Raw genomic sequence first — 17,791 nt, 5'->3', positions numbered from 1 at the left:
CATAGTAACATCAGCAATTATTATTTTGCATTATTTTAGTGACTAAATGTAATTCAATTATAATTCTCTAACCCATCATATAGCCTGCATTTAGTTTTGGGTGTATGTCTCATAATCATAATGACCCAACATCAATAAACGTCCCTCTGGAGTAATGACCACAGCAGCCCATTTGATGATTTCCACTGACATTATTAAATTTTAGAATTAATTTTCCTACCTGTCATCCCTTTCTCCATTTTAACAATGTATGTGATGTAAAAAAAAACCAAAATAGCAGTGGTTTGCAATAGGAGCTTACCCTATAGAAGGCAGTTGTCAGGGGCAGCAATGCTGCGGCAATGCTGTATTCTTCTGAAGATGAACAATCCTGCAAGTAAAAACAAAGAAGAAAATAAGCAAAACCATTTTATGCACTGTAATTTCATTTCCGCATTATGGAGTCCCTCTGGCACCCTTCTGATGCAGAACATAATCTTTAATCATCCGACATCATGTAAAAATAACACATATTTATGTGTGTGTGTGTGTGTGTGTGTGTATATATATATATTTATATATATCTTATGATTTCTCCTAGACAGGTATTTCTGTGATTTTTCCCACTTTAGAAATTTATTAGCCAATTTCTCATTCATATGTCTGAACTATAAATTCACTGAAGTAGTTTATAAATAATAAGAAAAGTTTTCCTCATTTAAGAAATAACAAAAGGTAGCTTGCTTCCATTTGGGTCAAGAGCAAACCTGACTAAAATGGAAGTGATGTGATGACAAAAGAATGCCCTTTCAAAACGTCTACGTGAAGCAAGTGACATTTATGCAATATGAAACAATCACCTAAACAGCCTCTACAAAAGTCTGGCACAGGATTAACTCTAAAAGAAGATGAAAACCCATTTACTTCAAGTCTCTGAATGCCTCATTCAACAGTCAAGTGTGTCATTTATGTCTCTCTAGGCAGAGAAGGATATGCCAAAGTAAATCAACTAGCAATTGTGTTGATGAAAGTTATGATTTTATTACAGAAGTATTTTAAAAGAAAGCAGAATTGGAATGTAACTTAATACCTAAAAAACAAACTACTTGAATTTTTATGACCATTTTAAAAAATAGAACAAAAAATACCCAACAAGAGTTAAAAATTATATTTTTAAAAAAAGCCATCAGGTGTTTTTTCAGCAGCTCTTTTTGCCACCACTAAAGAACATAGTAATGCACATAGTTGTACTTGACAAATGTGTTGCCATTGTGCCCCTGGATGATCAACAGACAACCAACATTTCCAGCAGAACAATTCCTTTCAATATTTTTAACATTGTTACAGTGGGCACCCTGGAACTCAAACCATTCCTATTAACTGTAACAACTAACCAAATGCCAAAATTGAAATATCTCAAGTGTTCCTCTGCCAGACTTTACATTTATGCCTTCATCTCATATCAGAGTTATCTGAAACAGAGCAACTAGCAAAAACCTGGCACCAGCCAATTGTGATAGCAGAAATATGAAATCTACATTACAAAAACAATAATGTTAAGGACCATTAGGATGTTATTTGTATCCATCTCATTCTTTGTTCATAAATGGTTGCAGAGTGACTGTGGATTGCAGGTTTAACACAATAGACCAAAAAAACCTCATCACAACACTATTTTGCTTCTCAGTTTTAAAGTCTATTCCAACCTTTGTGATTTTTCAGTAACAAATCCTTCATCTTCTGTTACTTTAATCAAGCTCATCTAAACAGAATACCAATGTGCTGCAATACTGCAGCATTTAGAAAACTGCTTGCACATATATTCTGAAAAGGGATACAACAAGTTCACAATTGCGAAGGTTTATTTCTGCACAGAGTTACTGAGGGTTTCAATGTGTCTAGCTCCACACAAGAGCATGAATGCTAGCCGTGCATGGACGAGTCTGGCAAGTGCTCACACTTCATAACACACTTCCAATCTGGTAGAGGAAAACTAACAAAAATGGACACTGAGAAATTCAAAGAATGTTCAATGATGCCTCTTATTATTGCAACATGTATATAGCAAACCCAAATTAGTTTGTAAGATCTCAGAGCATAAGGCTAAAGAACACAGCCTCAGCTGCTTTCAATTTTCCATTTCTGCATTACTCCCTATTGTTATCCACATCCTTAATCCCCATTTGGAAGTTAGCACATGTATTTTTAGTTTAATATATGATAAATATTCTTAGTACTTTTTCACTTAAGAAAAACACTTCTCACTTAAAATTTGACTTTCCAATCTTCAGAAATGTGCAACAGCTTTCAAAGAAATACATATCTTATTTCTGTACATGATTATTTATAACCAGGTATAAAATAATCCATCCTGAATTTCAGGTTACCTACTTAATCCCTTAGCTCAAATTATTTGAAAGAGTTTGGGCCTTTATCCAAAATATACATAAAAATATCTTTATAAAAACTGAGCAATGTATCTTCACCTAGAGAGCATTCAATACTCCAAGAGCTAACATATGTCTCAAAGATATATATCATCACCATATAAACAACACATTAGATTATTTTTCCATTCCTTCCTTCAAATATGAAATTCTCCACATATTCCATGTCAGCAGTACATGGTGTAGTATGGAAGTATTATGTCTATTTTTTTTTCTTCTGTATATGACAAGGAACACAAAGTAATCTCAGTTAGGAATAAATTATGACACTGTTGTTTTAAGATGAGTGGAGCTAATTAACTCTTTATTTGCTTTGTAGCTGCAAGACAGAATGCCATAGTTAAAAGAGATGTTGCACTTAAATCTCAGCTTCTCAATTTTACAGACAAACCAAAGTACTGGAAATGTCATATATGTGTTGTAGGCAATTAATTTAGACTCCTGAAACAATGTAATCCAGTTGCTTTATATATACTTTTATATATTCTTTACCAATTGTGAAAAATATCTTACTGCTGCTATAAAAGTAGACAAAAATCAAATAGCATAAAATAATCAAAGCTTTTCCACCCAATTTGTACAAAATGAAGCTGAAACACATCTGGGGAACAAAAATTAACTTCAGCAAATTAATCACCAAAAAACCAACGTCCTTTGACAGTGAAATACAGACTTCCACCATGACATATGCAGAGTATTGCTTTGAATCCATGACTAATTGAGTGAAAACCTGGCACATTGTTCTGGCCATACTGATCCTATATCCAGACAGTTGCTGAGCTCTGTAGCAGATTGGAAGTGTTACAGGAATTCATGTACACTTAAAATAATATGATATTAATGCAATTGCTACATTGAATTGACAAGTGAATAACAAAAGGAGAATGTTTTTCCTTACATCACTTAACTTTGACAATGCATGTGAATTACTTTTATACTCCAGTCAGTTTAAATATGCAGCAAAACTTTGGTGGTTCAATATTGCCATTAGATTGCAGAGCTGAGATCTTGGAAGTTATGGATTCTGACTGGCTGGACACACGGGGCTGATATGGGGGAGCACTGATGGCTTTTGGAATCTGGTAGGTGGGTTAGGCTTCTGGTGCTGGAGGAGAGAGTCAACCCTGCTCCTCACTCTTGGCTTCAAACAGGTACTGCCCAGAACTCTTGCTTGGAAAACAAGGTATTTTACATCATTGTGAAGCTGAGATGCCCTCTGCAGTGAGGCTCAGTGATGAACAGCTGGGAAACGTCACCCCAGGAAAAGATCTTCTGTGATCTACTCCTGGACATGCAGGTTTAAGAAGCCCCCTCTAATACTCTACAAGAGCAAGCCCAAGCCAGTGGAGCACCGTGACAGTGCACAAGAATTACCTCTCTTCCTGCATTAAACAACTTACACTTAGAGATTTCCACTTTCTCTTAGTCACATGATAAAAATCTAGAAGACATGTATGGAACATCTAGATAACATTTCAGGTGGAATTTTCTTTTTAAATTAATCTTGATAGTCTCTCTCATTAACTGCTACCTGATACAGTATCTTCCTGCATTAAAACCCATTCTGCTTTAGGTACTAAGCTTTTCAAACAGACACCACATTCTTAATAATCTGCAGAAATCCAAGTAAGCCAAAAACTTGGGATCCAATTTTGCCTTCCATTTGTGAGCACCATAAATACATGGAATTCCCCACAGGCCTGAGTATTGCATGAAATCACTGTAGCATGCAGTGAATGCATCCAAACTAAAAAGCTGAACATGGCAGCACTTCATCTATACCTTTTTGGCAGCACAGTAGGATGCGTGCATGCTCTGTTAAAAATGCTGCTCAACACTGCACTGTCCCTCCTGAGAATAACTGAAGTCAATTTTCAGGCATACAAAGAGCATTCATCACCCTGCAGCACTAAGCTCAAAATGAATCCAGAGAAAAAAAAAAGCCAGAAACTTTAGGGTCAGATGTGTTTTTAAAGCACGAACCTAAGAACTGTTAAGTCAGCATGTGTAACTTAGTGCAACTCGGTTACAAATTACAGGTGAAACATCAGTTACAAATTCAACAGATGACTTCATTAGTGTCAGGATTTAAACCTAATTCTTACAGATGTATGATGTGGGTAGGGTTTTACTGAATCACAGAATTTTTATTACTGATGCAATTCATATTTTGGAAATATGAACTGTCAGTCCTAATGCACAAGCTACTACTTTTGTCTGAAGCAGTAAGAGTACTAAACAGTCCAGCTTAGAAAAAAAGTTTTGTTTGCTAAAAGGAATAGAGATTAATCAGGTACAACGAACATAATTCATAATTATACTTTAATATTAATGAGGTTATTTTTCATTTTTATTAGATAAGCTGCATAAATTTTATTCATTCATATACAAATAGAATATTAATGAACTATTACATATAATAGTTCAATATAATTGAACTATTACAAATGACAGTATTGATCAAAGAAAACCTATTCTATGTAAATTGATGTTAACATCAAATGTCCTTTATATTCAATCTTTGCAGAATCAAAAATGCAAGTAAATAAACTGACAATTTAACAATATTTGATTATAGCTAATGCAATTATATGCTAGTGAAATATATATGCTATCTAGAAAAAACACAGTCCTACTTGGAATTTCAAAAATAAATTTTAGAAGTATTTAACTTACAAGTTTCAACTTCACAGATAAAGCCATAGTTAGAATTTGTTGGAATAAATGTCAATATGACGATAATAATTTATATTACTTTATTAGCATCACATAATTAACTTCACAAGAAAGTTTTAAATGTTCTTACTGGAATCATAAACAAATTTGCTTTTTTTCAGTGAAAATTAATGTGAATTTACTTTCTTAATAATATTCATACAGAGCTTTGCCTAGTGAAGCTACCATCAATGCCAGCTGCTGCTCTGCTTTATAGTGGGATCAAACTTATCCTTTTATTTTGTTGACAAAGCGGAAATCAAATCTTATTGAAGCAGCTACAATTTTATTAAGTGGAACTCTTCTGGGACCTGAGAAAGAGGATGAAAAGTAGATATACTGAGAAAGTCCACAGAGCTCACGACCTGTTGCCTTTGCTTTTGACAGAACTACAAGAACAAAGTCAAAACTTGGGAGATACTGCCTTACAAAATTCTCATTATTTTTAGAGCTTCTTGTCTTGATAAAAATATAAAGAGCTTTTGTCTTCGGTTGCAATATGTAACCAAAAACGTGTATCCTTTTCCATCTGTTGAAACCAGCTGGGGAGGTGTTTTTCTTAATCTCATGTATAATCTATTCCTTATAACTCCGGGGGGTGGGGGGGAGTATCTTCTCTTAATGGGCCAGCTGTTAAAACCAGGTGGGACAGTGTTCTTATCTCTTCCACGACCCATCCTCCTTCGGGGGATATCTTCTGTTAATGGGTCATTAAGGCTCACCACATGACTGACAAAATTACATCATCCCACTGTGACATGCTCCACACAGTGGGAGGAGCCAAGATAAAAAATGAGAGTCAGAAACACCAGGGCAGCCTGTTTTTCACTGGATTCTAGTGGAAGACCAGACCCATCTCGCTGCCACTGGACTCTTTCCACAGGATCATCTCTACTCCAACAGAACACATCTGTCACTCCAGGAGGACTTATTTGGACTGCTCTCAACACCTTGACTAACAGGGTATCAGGTTGTATTCTGACTCTGTCAGTGTTTCTAGAATTTTTTTGTTTAGTTGCTTGTTTTTGAACTACTACATTTGTATTTTTAATATTCCTAGTAAAGAACTGATATTCCTATTACCATATCTTTGCCTAAAAGCTCCCTTGATTGGAAAATTGTAATAATTTGGAGGGAAGGGGTTTACATTTCTCCATTCCAAGGGAAGCTCCCTGGCAGACACGTCTTTCTAAACCAAGACAGCTTTTCCAAAGTATTAATTTGCAAAATCCAACTCTTCCTTCATAAATGACCCTAATACATTTTATGTGTCGCTCACTAACACAAGCTTTCAATTTCGTTTTTGTTCTGCCTAAACACTGCTGCAGAGATTCACAGTTAATAAAATCAAGACAAGTACCCACTATTGTCTATGGTTTCCAGGTTTAACATTGATCAGGTCTCTAGGCTTTTGATAAGCAGCTTCTCATATTGCTACCCGGTCTGACAGCAATAACTGAACACAAAGTTCAGATCACAGACTTGACCTGTGCTCTGAACTCTGCCACACGTAACAGTTTCTTCACCCTCTACAGCCATCATAGACTGATGCCAGTGCAGAAGACAAAGGAACAGCTTCAACCCAGGAGAATCCTCACTGATTTGTTTTGACTTTGTGATCTTTCTGCCTGATCAGCCTTTGCAATGACAATTTAATTAAGGAACCTATCCTGTCAGCAACAGGATGCAAGATACTGTAGAGCTGCCATTCCAGGCAGGGGATCCAGTTTCATTTTAGAGGTATTTTACTTCCTGAGGAATTTCATGTTTGTCTTCACCTTCCCTGAATTCTCTTAATTCTGCCTGCCCTTGAAGCATAGTGGTATAAGGAACAGAGTTCTATCAAGGCAGTTCAGACTCAATTACAAGACAAGTGTAGATAGACAAGCACATAGTGTTCAATGATTTTTAAGTTTCTTCTTGCTTTACTCCACACATTCACAAGCCAGCAAATGCAACATATTTTCTCTGTGCAGCCCCATCCTACTCCCAATCTCACAACAAGTGAAAACACGAAACAACATTTCACTCAAAGAGCTGTCAAGCTCCCCACATACTTTCTCAATAAATACATTTCCATCTGGGCTTGAGTTAGTCATGTCCTCTTCCTTGTTACAAATTATGTTTAGATCAGGAACCTCAATTTTTGTGCATAAATTACACATTTGTCACTCTATTTTTCCTGTACCCCAAAAGCCTAAAAACATGTTATATTTTTTTTGCAGGATACTGATAAAAACAAGAACGCCATCCCTCTCATCTCAGCACATCTGAGTTTCTTTAACAGAAATGCCATGCATGTTTCTGAATACTGTCATGAGGCCCGTGGCAATAAAGTTCAACATACTCAGGCTGTAATCTTCTCCCAAGGAAATGGTTGGGATGCCAAGATGCCTTTTGACTTTCATTTCACAGCAGGGCTTCATTCACAGTGACTCTGTCCAAACCTTAAACTACACCAGCTGTGATACAAGGTCCTGCACAGCAATTTGTAAAAAGTTTTGACAAACAACACTCAAATGATAGAATACATTGCAATTCATGACAAAAAAGTGATCAATATCCATTAACTGCTCAGTTGGAGGGAGTGATTAATTCATAATACAGCTAGGAACTGCAGTGTACTCCTAGAGCCCTGGCAGACCAAAACAGTTCTGCAAAATATTAACATAGGATACTCTGTAAACTGCTGTATACACAGCCTAGTTAATTGAGTTAAGGAACAGAGAAATGTTTAAGACATTAAAAGAACTATTAAAATAGATGCCATATTACAGTATAGTCCAGTTATATATTAACAAATCAGTTCACAAGTACACAGGACACATCCTTACTCCCAGCAGCATCTTCTTTCCTAAACTTTAAAGCAAATTCATAAACTTTCAAATATGTACAAATACATTAATCTCACTTAATTTTACTGTTCTTTTCTAAGTTTAATGTGATTTTCCAATTTCACACACTTTTAATAAAAATGCATCATATCATCAGTGCACATTCTATACAATTTTTACAACTTAACAGGCATGAACTCGTAAAAAAAAACCAAATCAGATTTATATGGGTAAGTAAAGTGAAAGATTCACTGAACTCACTGGGTATGTAAAGTGAAAGATTCACTGAAATCTTTCACTTTAGAAGAATAACGTTTGGATAGAAGTGGAATTTTACATCCATCTTCTGTCATGTCGATGCTCAGTTCAAATCAATTACCAAAATATTTTGGGTCTAGTTCACTACAGAGAAACTGAACAGTGTCCGATGAAACGTAACTTGGAAGTAGGGCTCACTGAAAATTTTCCACTGAATAGCACATGATAGCAGAATATTTTTTTAATTTATGCTAAGAACCCTCAATGACATCATCTTAGGAAAGAGAACTGCTAATCCCCAAAGTTTTCCCCTTGGGAGACTCAGTCTCTTGTCAACTGAATTTCTGGGGAACAGCAATTCAACAACAATTCAAAGAAGGCAAGGAACAGGTCTGAGGGAGCTACAGGCTGGATAGTAGGGAGCAAGTCCTCATAGAGTGTTTCCAGACACAGGAAAACCACAGAAGTGATTTAGAACACAAAAATACAGCTAACCAAGGAAAACTGGATCATCTTCTTCAATGAAATATCAAGCTCTGTATCTGAGGAAAGAGCAGTTTGTTTTTTGCAGACTCCTTTGGTACCTTTGGGGACAAGCTGGGAAAGAAAGTCTGAATGAAAGACTGGAAAACTGACTGCACCATCAGGCTCAATGTTTAACAGGCAGGTTGTTCTGAATCCTGTTTTCAGGGCCTGATACTGTGGTGAATGTTTTCATTAACAACAGGGAAAATGGCATGAAATGCATCGTCTTCACATTTCTGACTGACAACAGATTTGGGAGGGTGGTAAATACACTGAAGGGCAGGACTGCTGCTGACTGTCATCACAGCCTGGCAAACACAGACTGAAAGAGCTTCCTAAGCCTCCGAAAGACAAAGTTCTGTACAAGGGACAGGGTAATGCCATGTGGAAATATGAACTATGCTGTGCTATACATGTCAAACCAAATCAAAACTCCTAAAACATTAGTCTCACAAAGACTTATACCAGGGGCAAAAGAACAAAACAATTAGCAAGTTTATGTATCTGAACCAAGATGCATATCTGAAAATATAAGGAGAATGCACAACTGAAAGAATCCCAAAAAGCCTAAATAAATATGTAAAGAGAAAGCAGTGTTCTCAACCAGCACAGACAGAAACTATGGGCAAGAAAGCTGATGCCAATTTTATATATCTATGTCCAATGCATCCACGGTGTACTGGTTTGAAAGCAAAACCAGTGAGACTCCAAGTCAGAAATACAATTTAATAGAGAGAGAAGAAACAAACAACAAAAAAGGGTAAAATAAAATAAATTCAATAGTACAAAGGACCACTGACAGAGTCAGAATACAAACATGACACCCTATTGGTCAGGGTGGAGGAATCAGCCCGAAATAAGTCCTCCCAGAGTGACAGATGTGTCTCTGTTTAAGTAGAGATGATCCTCAAGAAAGGGTCCAGTTGTCCTCTGGGAATCCAGTGGAAACAGGCTACCTTGGTGTTTGGGATTGCTGATTTTATCCTGTGGAAAGGCTTTGGCTCCTCCCTCTGGGTGGAGCATCTCACAATGGAATGAGGTGCTGTTATCAGTCATGTGAGAGGTCTTAAATGGCCCATTCACAGGTGATGTCCCTCGGAGGAGGATGGGTGGAGGAAGAGATAAGGAGGCACTGCCTTATCTGGTGTTATCAGGTGTCCATTAACAGAAGGCATCCTCCCTCTTTTGTCCCCTAGAGTTACAAGAGATAAAGAACAATATCTCCCAACCGGCTTTAACAGATGAAAATAGAATACACATTTTTTGTTACATTTTTCAACCCAAGATACATGGGCTTCTGGCAGGTGCTCCTGGAAACCCAAGCCCATGTTTGCCTGGGTGTAGCACTGCCTCTGGCAGAGGCATCTTCCACCAACTGACCAAAATGGGGCCTCTTTTCAATATGTATTTGACATCCTGCTGCACAACAGCTTTGAGCTTTTTAAGCCAACCTTGATAGTATGGAAAAGCTTTCCTACAGTTTTGGCAGGGGCACCAGATAGTCTGTGTACAGCTGCACCAAAGGACAACACAAACAACACTGACCAGCTGCTCCTGGAAGAAGTTTTCTTGGATCAGCCTTGTTGGTGCAGCTCTATTTCTGGATCCATGAAACATGTGTCAGCTGTTGGAAAGAGGACACTTCTGGGATGATCTGCAATGGCTGCAGAATTTCAAGGATGACAAGGGGTGTTTTGTGGGTTTTTCTGAGGTAATTCTGATTATAAGGTTCTGAACCTTGAATTCATCCAGTGAGGGTTTTTCCATGCTCAGGCACAAATGACGCACTGTATTAGCTGTGCTGGTGAACTTGACAGAACCTAAAATCCCTTGTTGCCAACTCTGATGCCAGACCTCTCTGTTCCTTAATAGCTGGAATGTAAATCTTCTGTTATGTTTCAAAGAGTACTGCAGTCTTAACAACATTCATGAAGTTATTGTAGAAGTTACTTAACCAAAAATCAACCTTGTAACAACAACCAGAATTAGGCACACCACACATCATATGAAAAAATCATGTTACTAGAGCTGTTATCAGAAATATCCCATTTTTCTGGAGAAAAAAAAAACCACACCGATAAAGTAATTTCAAGGATAAACAGTTCATAGAAAATAGTACTCAAAGCAAATCTGGGAAATTGAAAGACATATTCTGCATGATTAAGTAGCATGTTGTAGAGCAGTGTCTGCATTGATTAACACATCAAATCTGTGCAGTCAAGGAAGAGTGTTGCTACAAAGCTTGAAAAGCCCAAGAAATTCAGATTTCAAGCCTGCTTGATTTAGTAAAGTGCTCCCTTCCAAGATAACATCCGCCAACAAAATATATATTCTAATATAAATATTTAAAGTATGAAAAAGGAAAACATAGAAAATACAATCGTTTAATTTAACTTAATGTTAAGTAATTTAAACTTTCTGATTGTACTTTTCAGTGCATGGATAGCAGCCACCTCTTTCATACAGATACAGATTTTACTTGAAATCTTACATTTTTTGGTGGCTCAATAATAAAAGTATGATAAATGCACTTTTTAGGAGATGTGGGAACTGCAGCTTATGAAACATTTATTAAAAATTAATTTCTTGATTATTAGCAAAATGTTTGCTTTTCTAAGAATCCAAGTGAAAACAAGCATGAAGCATTTTTTGTAAGAGATAAAGACAATGGAAGAAACAGTAAACCAATCTGAACTGGCAGTTGTAGAACTACCCTCAGAATTCTTCTGTCTTAAAGCTTGCTGAATTAGTACTTTTCCCTGGGATTTTTAAATGGCTTCAGGAAATAAGAAGTTTAGAAATCCATGAAGTAACTCCTCCAACTTTGGTCACAGAAGTAAAAAAAGTAAACTCCAAAATCATACTAGTTGGTCATCTAGCTGAAGAGACATGTTTGGGTGTCCTTAAAAAATTCCTGTTCCCTGTAAAACCACAACCAGTGGAAAAAAAAAAGACATCCTTGAGCTCGCTGTGTGGACCAAAGAAGCAGAAGTGTACTAGCACTGCCTTCCAGCAAAATTCTTCCTTTGGTACAAATTCTAGGAATTGGCACAATCCCTTTCTGTTCCACAGCCTTCTAAATCACTGCTAGTAGCAACATCCACCTAACCTAACCACAGAGAAAGCCTTCTTTTGCCAGATTTTGAATTTCCAGTTAATCCATTTTAAAACCCTGAAAAATCTTCTCCATAGGCTATCTGATCTTCCTTCCAGAAGGTTTTCTTCCAAACACCTGTTTTTTTTCTTATTTCATTGACATTTAAAGAAAAAACCACAGAAAGGGTAGTTCTGCTATGTAATCACAGTAAATGGCAATGAGAAGTTTAATAAAACTTCTGTACCTTGGGGTACAGTGAAATATTAGAGAAGTTCTAAGTCCCAATTATAGTCATACGGTTTGAAATTCTTTCCTCACAATTCATGTTTGGAGCTTTCAGAATGATGATCCAGATTGCAGTGGCTGGATAAAAAAGAACGGGTAGTGAAAACAAAAACTGAAAAGTTCAGGCATTAGCAATGGCTTTGGCATCCTAAAACCAGCATGACTCTAATTCCAGAGAACCCACTAGCAAATCACCAAATGAGTGCAGAACGCATTCTAAAGATCAACAGATAATTTCTGGACAGCATGGCATTATTTAGTGCATATACTGAATGAAACACTGTATCAACAAGAACTATCAGCCATGTACAATAAATGTGATGACTCAAATGATAAGTATTTCTTATCTGTGTCTCTTCCTAACAAGAAATATGAGTAGAAATCCTGATGCATTTGACCGTCTTCTCATTTCTTTACCTTATCTGCCGTTCTAAGTAGCAAAGAAATCCTCAAGGTTTCAGGAAGACCTGCACTATCATAGCTGATATGAATCCCACAGAACTCCTTACCTTCTTCTTTCAGTACCACGCTAGTGTTGATGGCCACATTTTGTCCAAGTTCCTCATGCTGCTAAAATTTTAGATCTTGTTCTTTACTGTTTTGCAAGGACATTTAGGAGCATAGATTTTGGCTGAGTTCTGTGAGACATCCTGCCAGGTGCTGCTAGACAACAACTTACCAAAATTTCAAATACTCTTACTTACCATCTTTCTCCTTCTTTGAATCTTCTACGCACAGAAACTAAAATAATGAAGATTTGCGTTTTTGAAATTAATACACAAGGTGAGAGCTTGGTGCACAAGCACGATGCTGCTGTGTCATTTGCTGGAGCCCATTTGTACGATGAGATGTGACTGTGATGATGCAGCCTAAATTCATCACTGCTTCAATAATAACAGAGGTGCTATATACTTGATTTTGATGAGAGGCTCTACAAAATACCCTATTCATTAAATTGATTGAAATAATTATTTATGGTTTGCTGGACTGATTTTAAATTAATCAGTTCCAATTCCAACTATTTTGATATGCAGATTGTATCTTGAATTTGAAAAATTAGAATATTACAAACAAGGTATTATGATGCAGACAAGGAAAAAAATACAAAGTTTCTAAAAAAGAAGTGCTGAAAATCATGGCACCCTCATAATCCGAGTTGATTTTAAGTGTATTATTATTACTACAGTTAGAGTAAGATCTAGAAAGATATTTCATTCTATATACCTGGAAGGGATAGAGAATATTGCATGCTAATTGTATGAAATTTATTTATGTATAACAAAGGATTTGTATTCTCTAAAGTGATGTTTTATCAGCAAACATTTCAAGTAAAGGTTTTACAAGGTGTTTAATTGACTAAAAGACTTAATTTAATCAAAAGAATCTTTTGTCTCCAAAAGTCAAATAATCTGTATAGAAAATCAAATCAATTTGTTCATTTACAAACATTGTGGGACTTTAGACTGTTAAACATGCACCTTCAATTTCAATTCTTAGCTCCCAAGTGGAGTTTTGGACTTTAGAGTTCCAGAATTAGGGGAGAGGTGGGGAAAGGGGGTTGTGGGATTTGTTTGTCAGTTTTATCCACAGACATGAGGTAAAGTAATTTTTAAATACTTTGTTGGATCACTAGATACCAAAGCCTGCCCCTGTGACTGAGTACAGGGAGGGAATTATTAAAAATAATCTTCATTAAGGCATGTTGACATGGCATTTTCCATGCACCCTAAGAGCCAATTAATTTAAGTAATAATTCTGGGCTGTAATATTAAAAAAGAATGTCAACAGCTGCAAGATTTTTTTACAACATATGCAGATAGTCAAATGTTCTTTTGTTTACACCTTTATTTTGTGTTCTTGCTCTATAATAGCATACACTTTTAATGTAACAGGAGAGGTAGGTCTTTTACTGTACAGAAATTGATCCTTATGCTTTTTTCCTTAGAATCATTCTAAAATGTCACACAGTTCACTACTGTTTGTCTGTCATATTAATGCATTTGACAAAGTTTACACAAAATACTGACAAAACCCAGAATTGGTTTTATGGTATTTATCTCAGCACCACACTTCAGTTTTTGAATGCAAGCAGCCAAGATCTCAGTTGTTTAAACCAAAGGTTATGCAAACATGACAGCAAATGATTAGACTTTGGATATTCCATCTTCTTTCTGCTTCAGAAATTATCGTATGCAAAAAATAATGAGGCTCTTACAGTCATCCATTAGTAATTTTTATGCAAATTCCTGTAAAATCAAACACTTAGAAACAGAACCTTCACAAAATTTGTTATAGAAACAACAAACCAATTGTCAATCTAGTGTGTGGCCAAGGCAGCACATCTTGCTGAGATGTCTCACTGCAGCTTCTCTACCTGGACTTACCAGGTACTTCAAGGGTGAAGTACAGAGGAGGGAAGATCAGGGGCCACATTATGCAGGAATTCCTTTTCCTAAAACCAGACTGTGCACATGTGTTACCACAGTGGTACAGTCACTGCATGGGTGACTGTATGCAATATTCTGCCGCTTATTGTACATATTAAATGGCACTCAGAGCAGATGAAGTGCATGTACACATAATTAACAGTGTTATACACATATCTGTGGGGAATGATGAACCTGTACTGTAATACACTTCATACACATACCTAATATCTTAGATAAAACCAAAATTCCATGTGTTACTTCCTTATTTTTACAGATATAAAACCTGTAAAAACAGAAGCCACTGATTTCACATAGCTTATTATGTAAGTGAAGTGCCTATTCTTTCCAACATGAAAGACTTTTTGTTTTGGTTTGTTTTTTACTACCTTTCATCAGTTCATCTCTTTCCCATCCAGGCTGGAGAGCAACAGCACAGCAGTACAACACAATTCCCAACCCAGACGTGTTTTATTTACAGCAGTGAGCAGCGTACAAACCCATGTCTGCTTTTCATCACGACTACCAAAAATATTCAGAACATGGAGTTACTAGGAACATTTGACAACCACAAGGCCACAATTAACTCTAATGAACACTTCAGAGCAGTCAGAGCTCACTGTCAACACTCCAGGGAGCTCCATGGTTTCAGTAAGATACCTGTGAGTAAGCAAACACAGGGGAGCATATCCTGCACCAACAGCAAATGTGAGAGGTTTTAACAGAAGGCCAGCAACAAGGAGACATCCATGAAGAGTAAAGCCTGATCCAGCTGCCCAACAGTGCAGAGACCCATCTGGGATGGATGGGTTTGTACCACACTCCTCACCCATGCCAGGGAGGTGCTCAGGGAAATTCCCTTGTGAGCAACCAGCCAGAGGAGCTGCTGACATGCAGTTCTGCTTGTTCTTGTATTAAAACCAACACTCTGCTACCATTTAATTTTTTTAAAATATAATATTAAGTGAAGACCCTTAAACAAGGCTGAACCTGCTCTGATATGCACATAGACATGCGTATACATCGACAGGAGGAGGAAGTGTGTGAACACCACATGTTTTGGTCAGAAGCCAGGAGGGAAGGGAGAGAAGTTGAAGGCAGATGCGGGAATGAACAGCATGCCAAGGGACTCTCATTTCTGCTAATCCCTCTCTTTTCCTTTCTTTAAGTAACTTTAGTTCTTTAAGTCTTGTGCAATAGTTGTGCACGGCAGGTCCATGCAGAAGTCACGATTAGCAGAAGCAGTGTCTCAGAAGTCTGCAGGAAAACAGCAATTTAGGAATTTCCCTGTCACACACGAGCTCATTCCTGAACAGCATTGCTGGCACAGCCCCAGTACAAAAAGCAGCCATGGTTTTCTGCTGCCTAGTCATCAAAACCCCATCCTTGCTAAAACCACAGAGGCAGTTTAACACAGCTGGAGATAAACCCCCTTGGGATGGGCACACACGTAGAATCAGCCAGACACCTTGCTGGGGACACCACTGCACACACTAATGTCCCCAAGGATGCAACAAGGAATTACCTGGACACTGTCACCTACACAGGGAGAATCCTGGCCCAAGGAATGGTTACTGCTATGCAAATGGGGTCACCTCCCTTGACACATGGAGTTGTAGGGAATGCTGACTGGCCCTCCAGCAGGGGTAGGGAAGCTGGCAGTGCCATGACAGCAGCACACACACACCTACTCTATGATACAGGTATACACACAGGCAGTCCTGCAAAGAAAGCAACTCTGTTTTCTGGGTTTCACAAAGAGATGCCCTTGACTGGGATCTCCCAGATCTCTTTGGTCATCCTATGAGATGGGATGAGTATAACAACCAGTATGGTCCTCAGAGCGAGGAAAGGAAAAATGAAAACTGATCAACAATACAATCTTTTACAGTGCATTTCCATTTTTTTCCTAGATAAATCATGTGAGCACTATCAGTTCAATATCAGTTCAATATTCTGGTACTGTGCAATCTCTTGGGAAAAAGACATTATCAGAAAGATTCAGGAACAGCAACTTCTTTTCTTAGGTCTGGAATTTTATAGGTGGACCCCTAAAAAGTCAGCAGGACGATAAAAGTGGTATTTCTTCTTTTTGGGAATCACGTATCAGAGAAACCATGTGATCTGACCAAAAAAAACCCTACCAAAATCATGTTCAGCACAATACAGAATTAAATCTGGAAGCCTGAAGCCCAAGCCTTAAACACTGGAATCTCAGGTTTTTTTCCCACTTAAATAATACCATTTCTTTGTCTAACATGATGAGAAAGTTCAAACTGGTAATAACTGAAGAATTAATAGAATTAAGTGTGGGCCTGTTAAACTCCCGTGATTTCTCTTCATGTCCGATTTTCTATGCTTTAAAATACCTTTAAATATTTTTAAATAGTGCTGTTTTTCAAACATCAATTCTGAGACTCTGCTTCCAGGAATGCAAGTCAAACTGAGTAATAAAAGACAGGTCATGAAATAAAAGTCCAAAAGGAGAGAAATCTACTGTAACCATCCAAAATAAAGATGTTTAGCAACATAGTTTTCAACATAAAATATGAGAAATGCTAGCTCATGTAACCTTCATATTGCCAAGAATTTGACTCATATTACATACACACCGAGCCGATTTTCTCTCAGGAATAATAAAATCTGTCTTGTGATTGGACAGTATTCACAAATCTCCGAATTCTGAGAACTGACTGATAGGTTTTTAAACTTTATCTAGTGGCAGAATATAATACAACAGTTACTTGCCTATGAAAAATAAATTTAGTATTATTTATAGAATGCCACTGTTTTTAATTTTGCTTATCAAAGTTTCTTTCACAACAGACTGCATAGTAAGTGCTACAAAGAGGCCCTTATTACACTAAAGTGATACAGAAGAATGACAAGCAAAGTTCTAGAGGCAAAATAAATCAGTATTATCTTCCACCTGCTTTTGGTCAATGTTGGAGAACAGAAGATGGCCCAGATACGCCTTTGTTGTAAGCTAATACAGGTTACATTTTTAATTTTGTCCTTGTTGTTACTAAGTCATGTTTCATACTGTATACTACAAGTATACTTCTAGATTATCCAGTATAATCCATTTAAAAGATAAACATCTGGTTATGGCCACTATGAAAAGCCACAGTGATCTATCAGAAACCACCTAAAGCACTAAAACAATGACTAATTAGTCTACTATTAAAGATATTCTCTCAGTTACAGTGGCACAACATATATCTA

The 17,791-nt window shown here is 37.1% G+C and overlaps 1 protein-coding gene across 6 annotated transcripts in view; it reads right to left on the bottom strand.

The window, feature by feature from the left end:
• The window catches only part of SBF2 (SET binding factor 2), a 239,568-nt gene that overhangs the window by 68,705 nt on the left and 153,072 nt on the right, over positions 1–17,791 (bottom strand). For all 6 annotated transcript variants that reach the window (XM_063398004.1, XM_063398006.1, XM_063398008.1 and 3 more), the window contains exon 17: positions 302–370. In XM_063398004.1, coding sequence (XP_063254074.1) covers positions 302–370 — 69 coding nt within the window. The remainder of the gene's footprint in view (positions 1–301; positions 371–17,791) is intronic.

Source organism: Prinia subflava, chromosome 5 (genome assembly GCF_021018805.1).
Source record: "Prinia subflava isolate CZ2003 ecotype Zambia chromosome 5, Cam_Psub_1.2, whole genome shotgun sequence".
NCBI classification, from domain to species: Eukaryota; Metazoa; Chordata; class Aves; order Passeriformes; family Cisticolidae; genus Prinia; species Prinia subflava.
The sequence above is the reverse complement of the archived record's forward strand: the minus strand, read 5'-3'. Positions and strand labels throughout refer to the sequence as shown.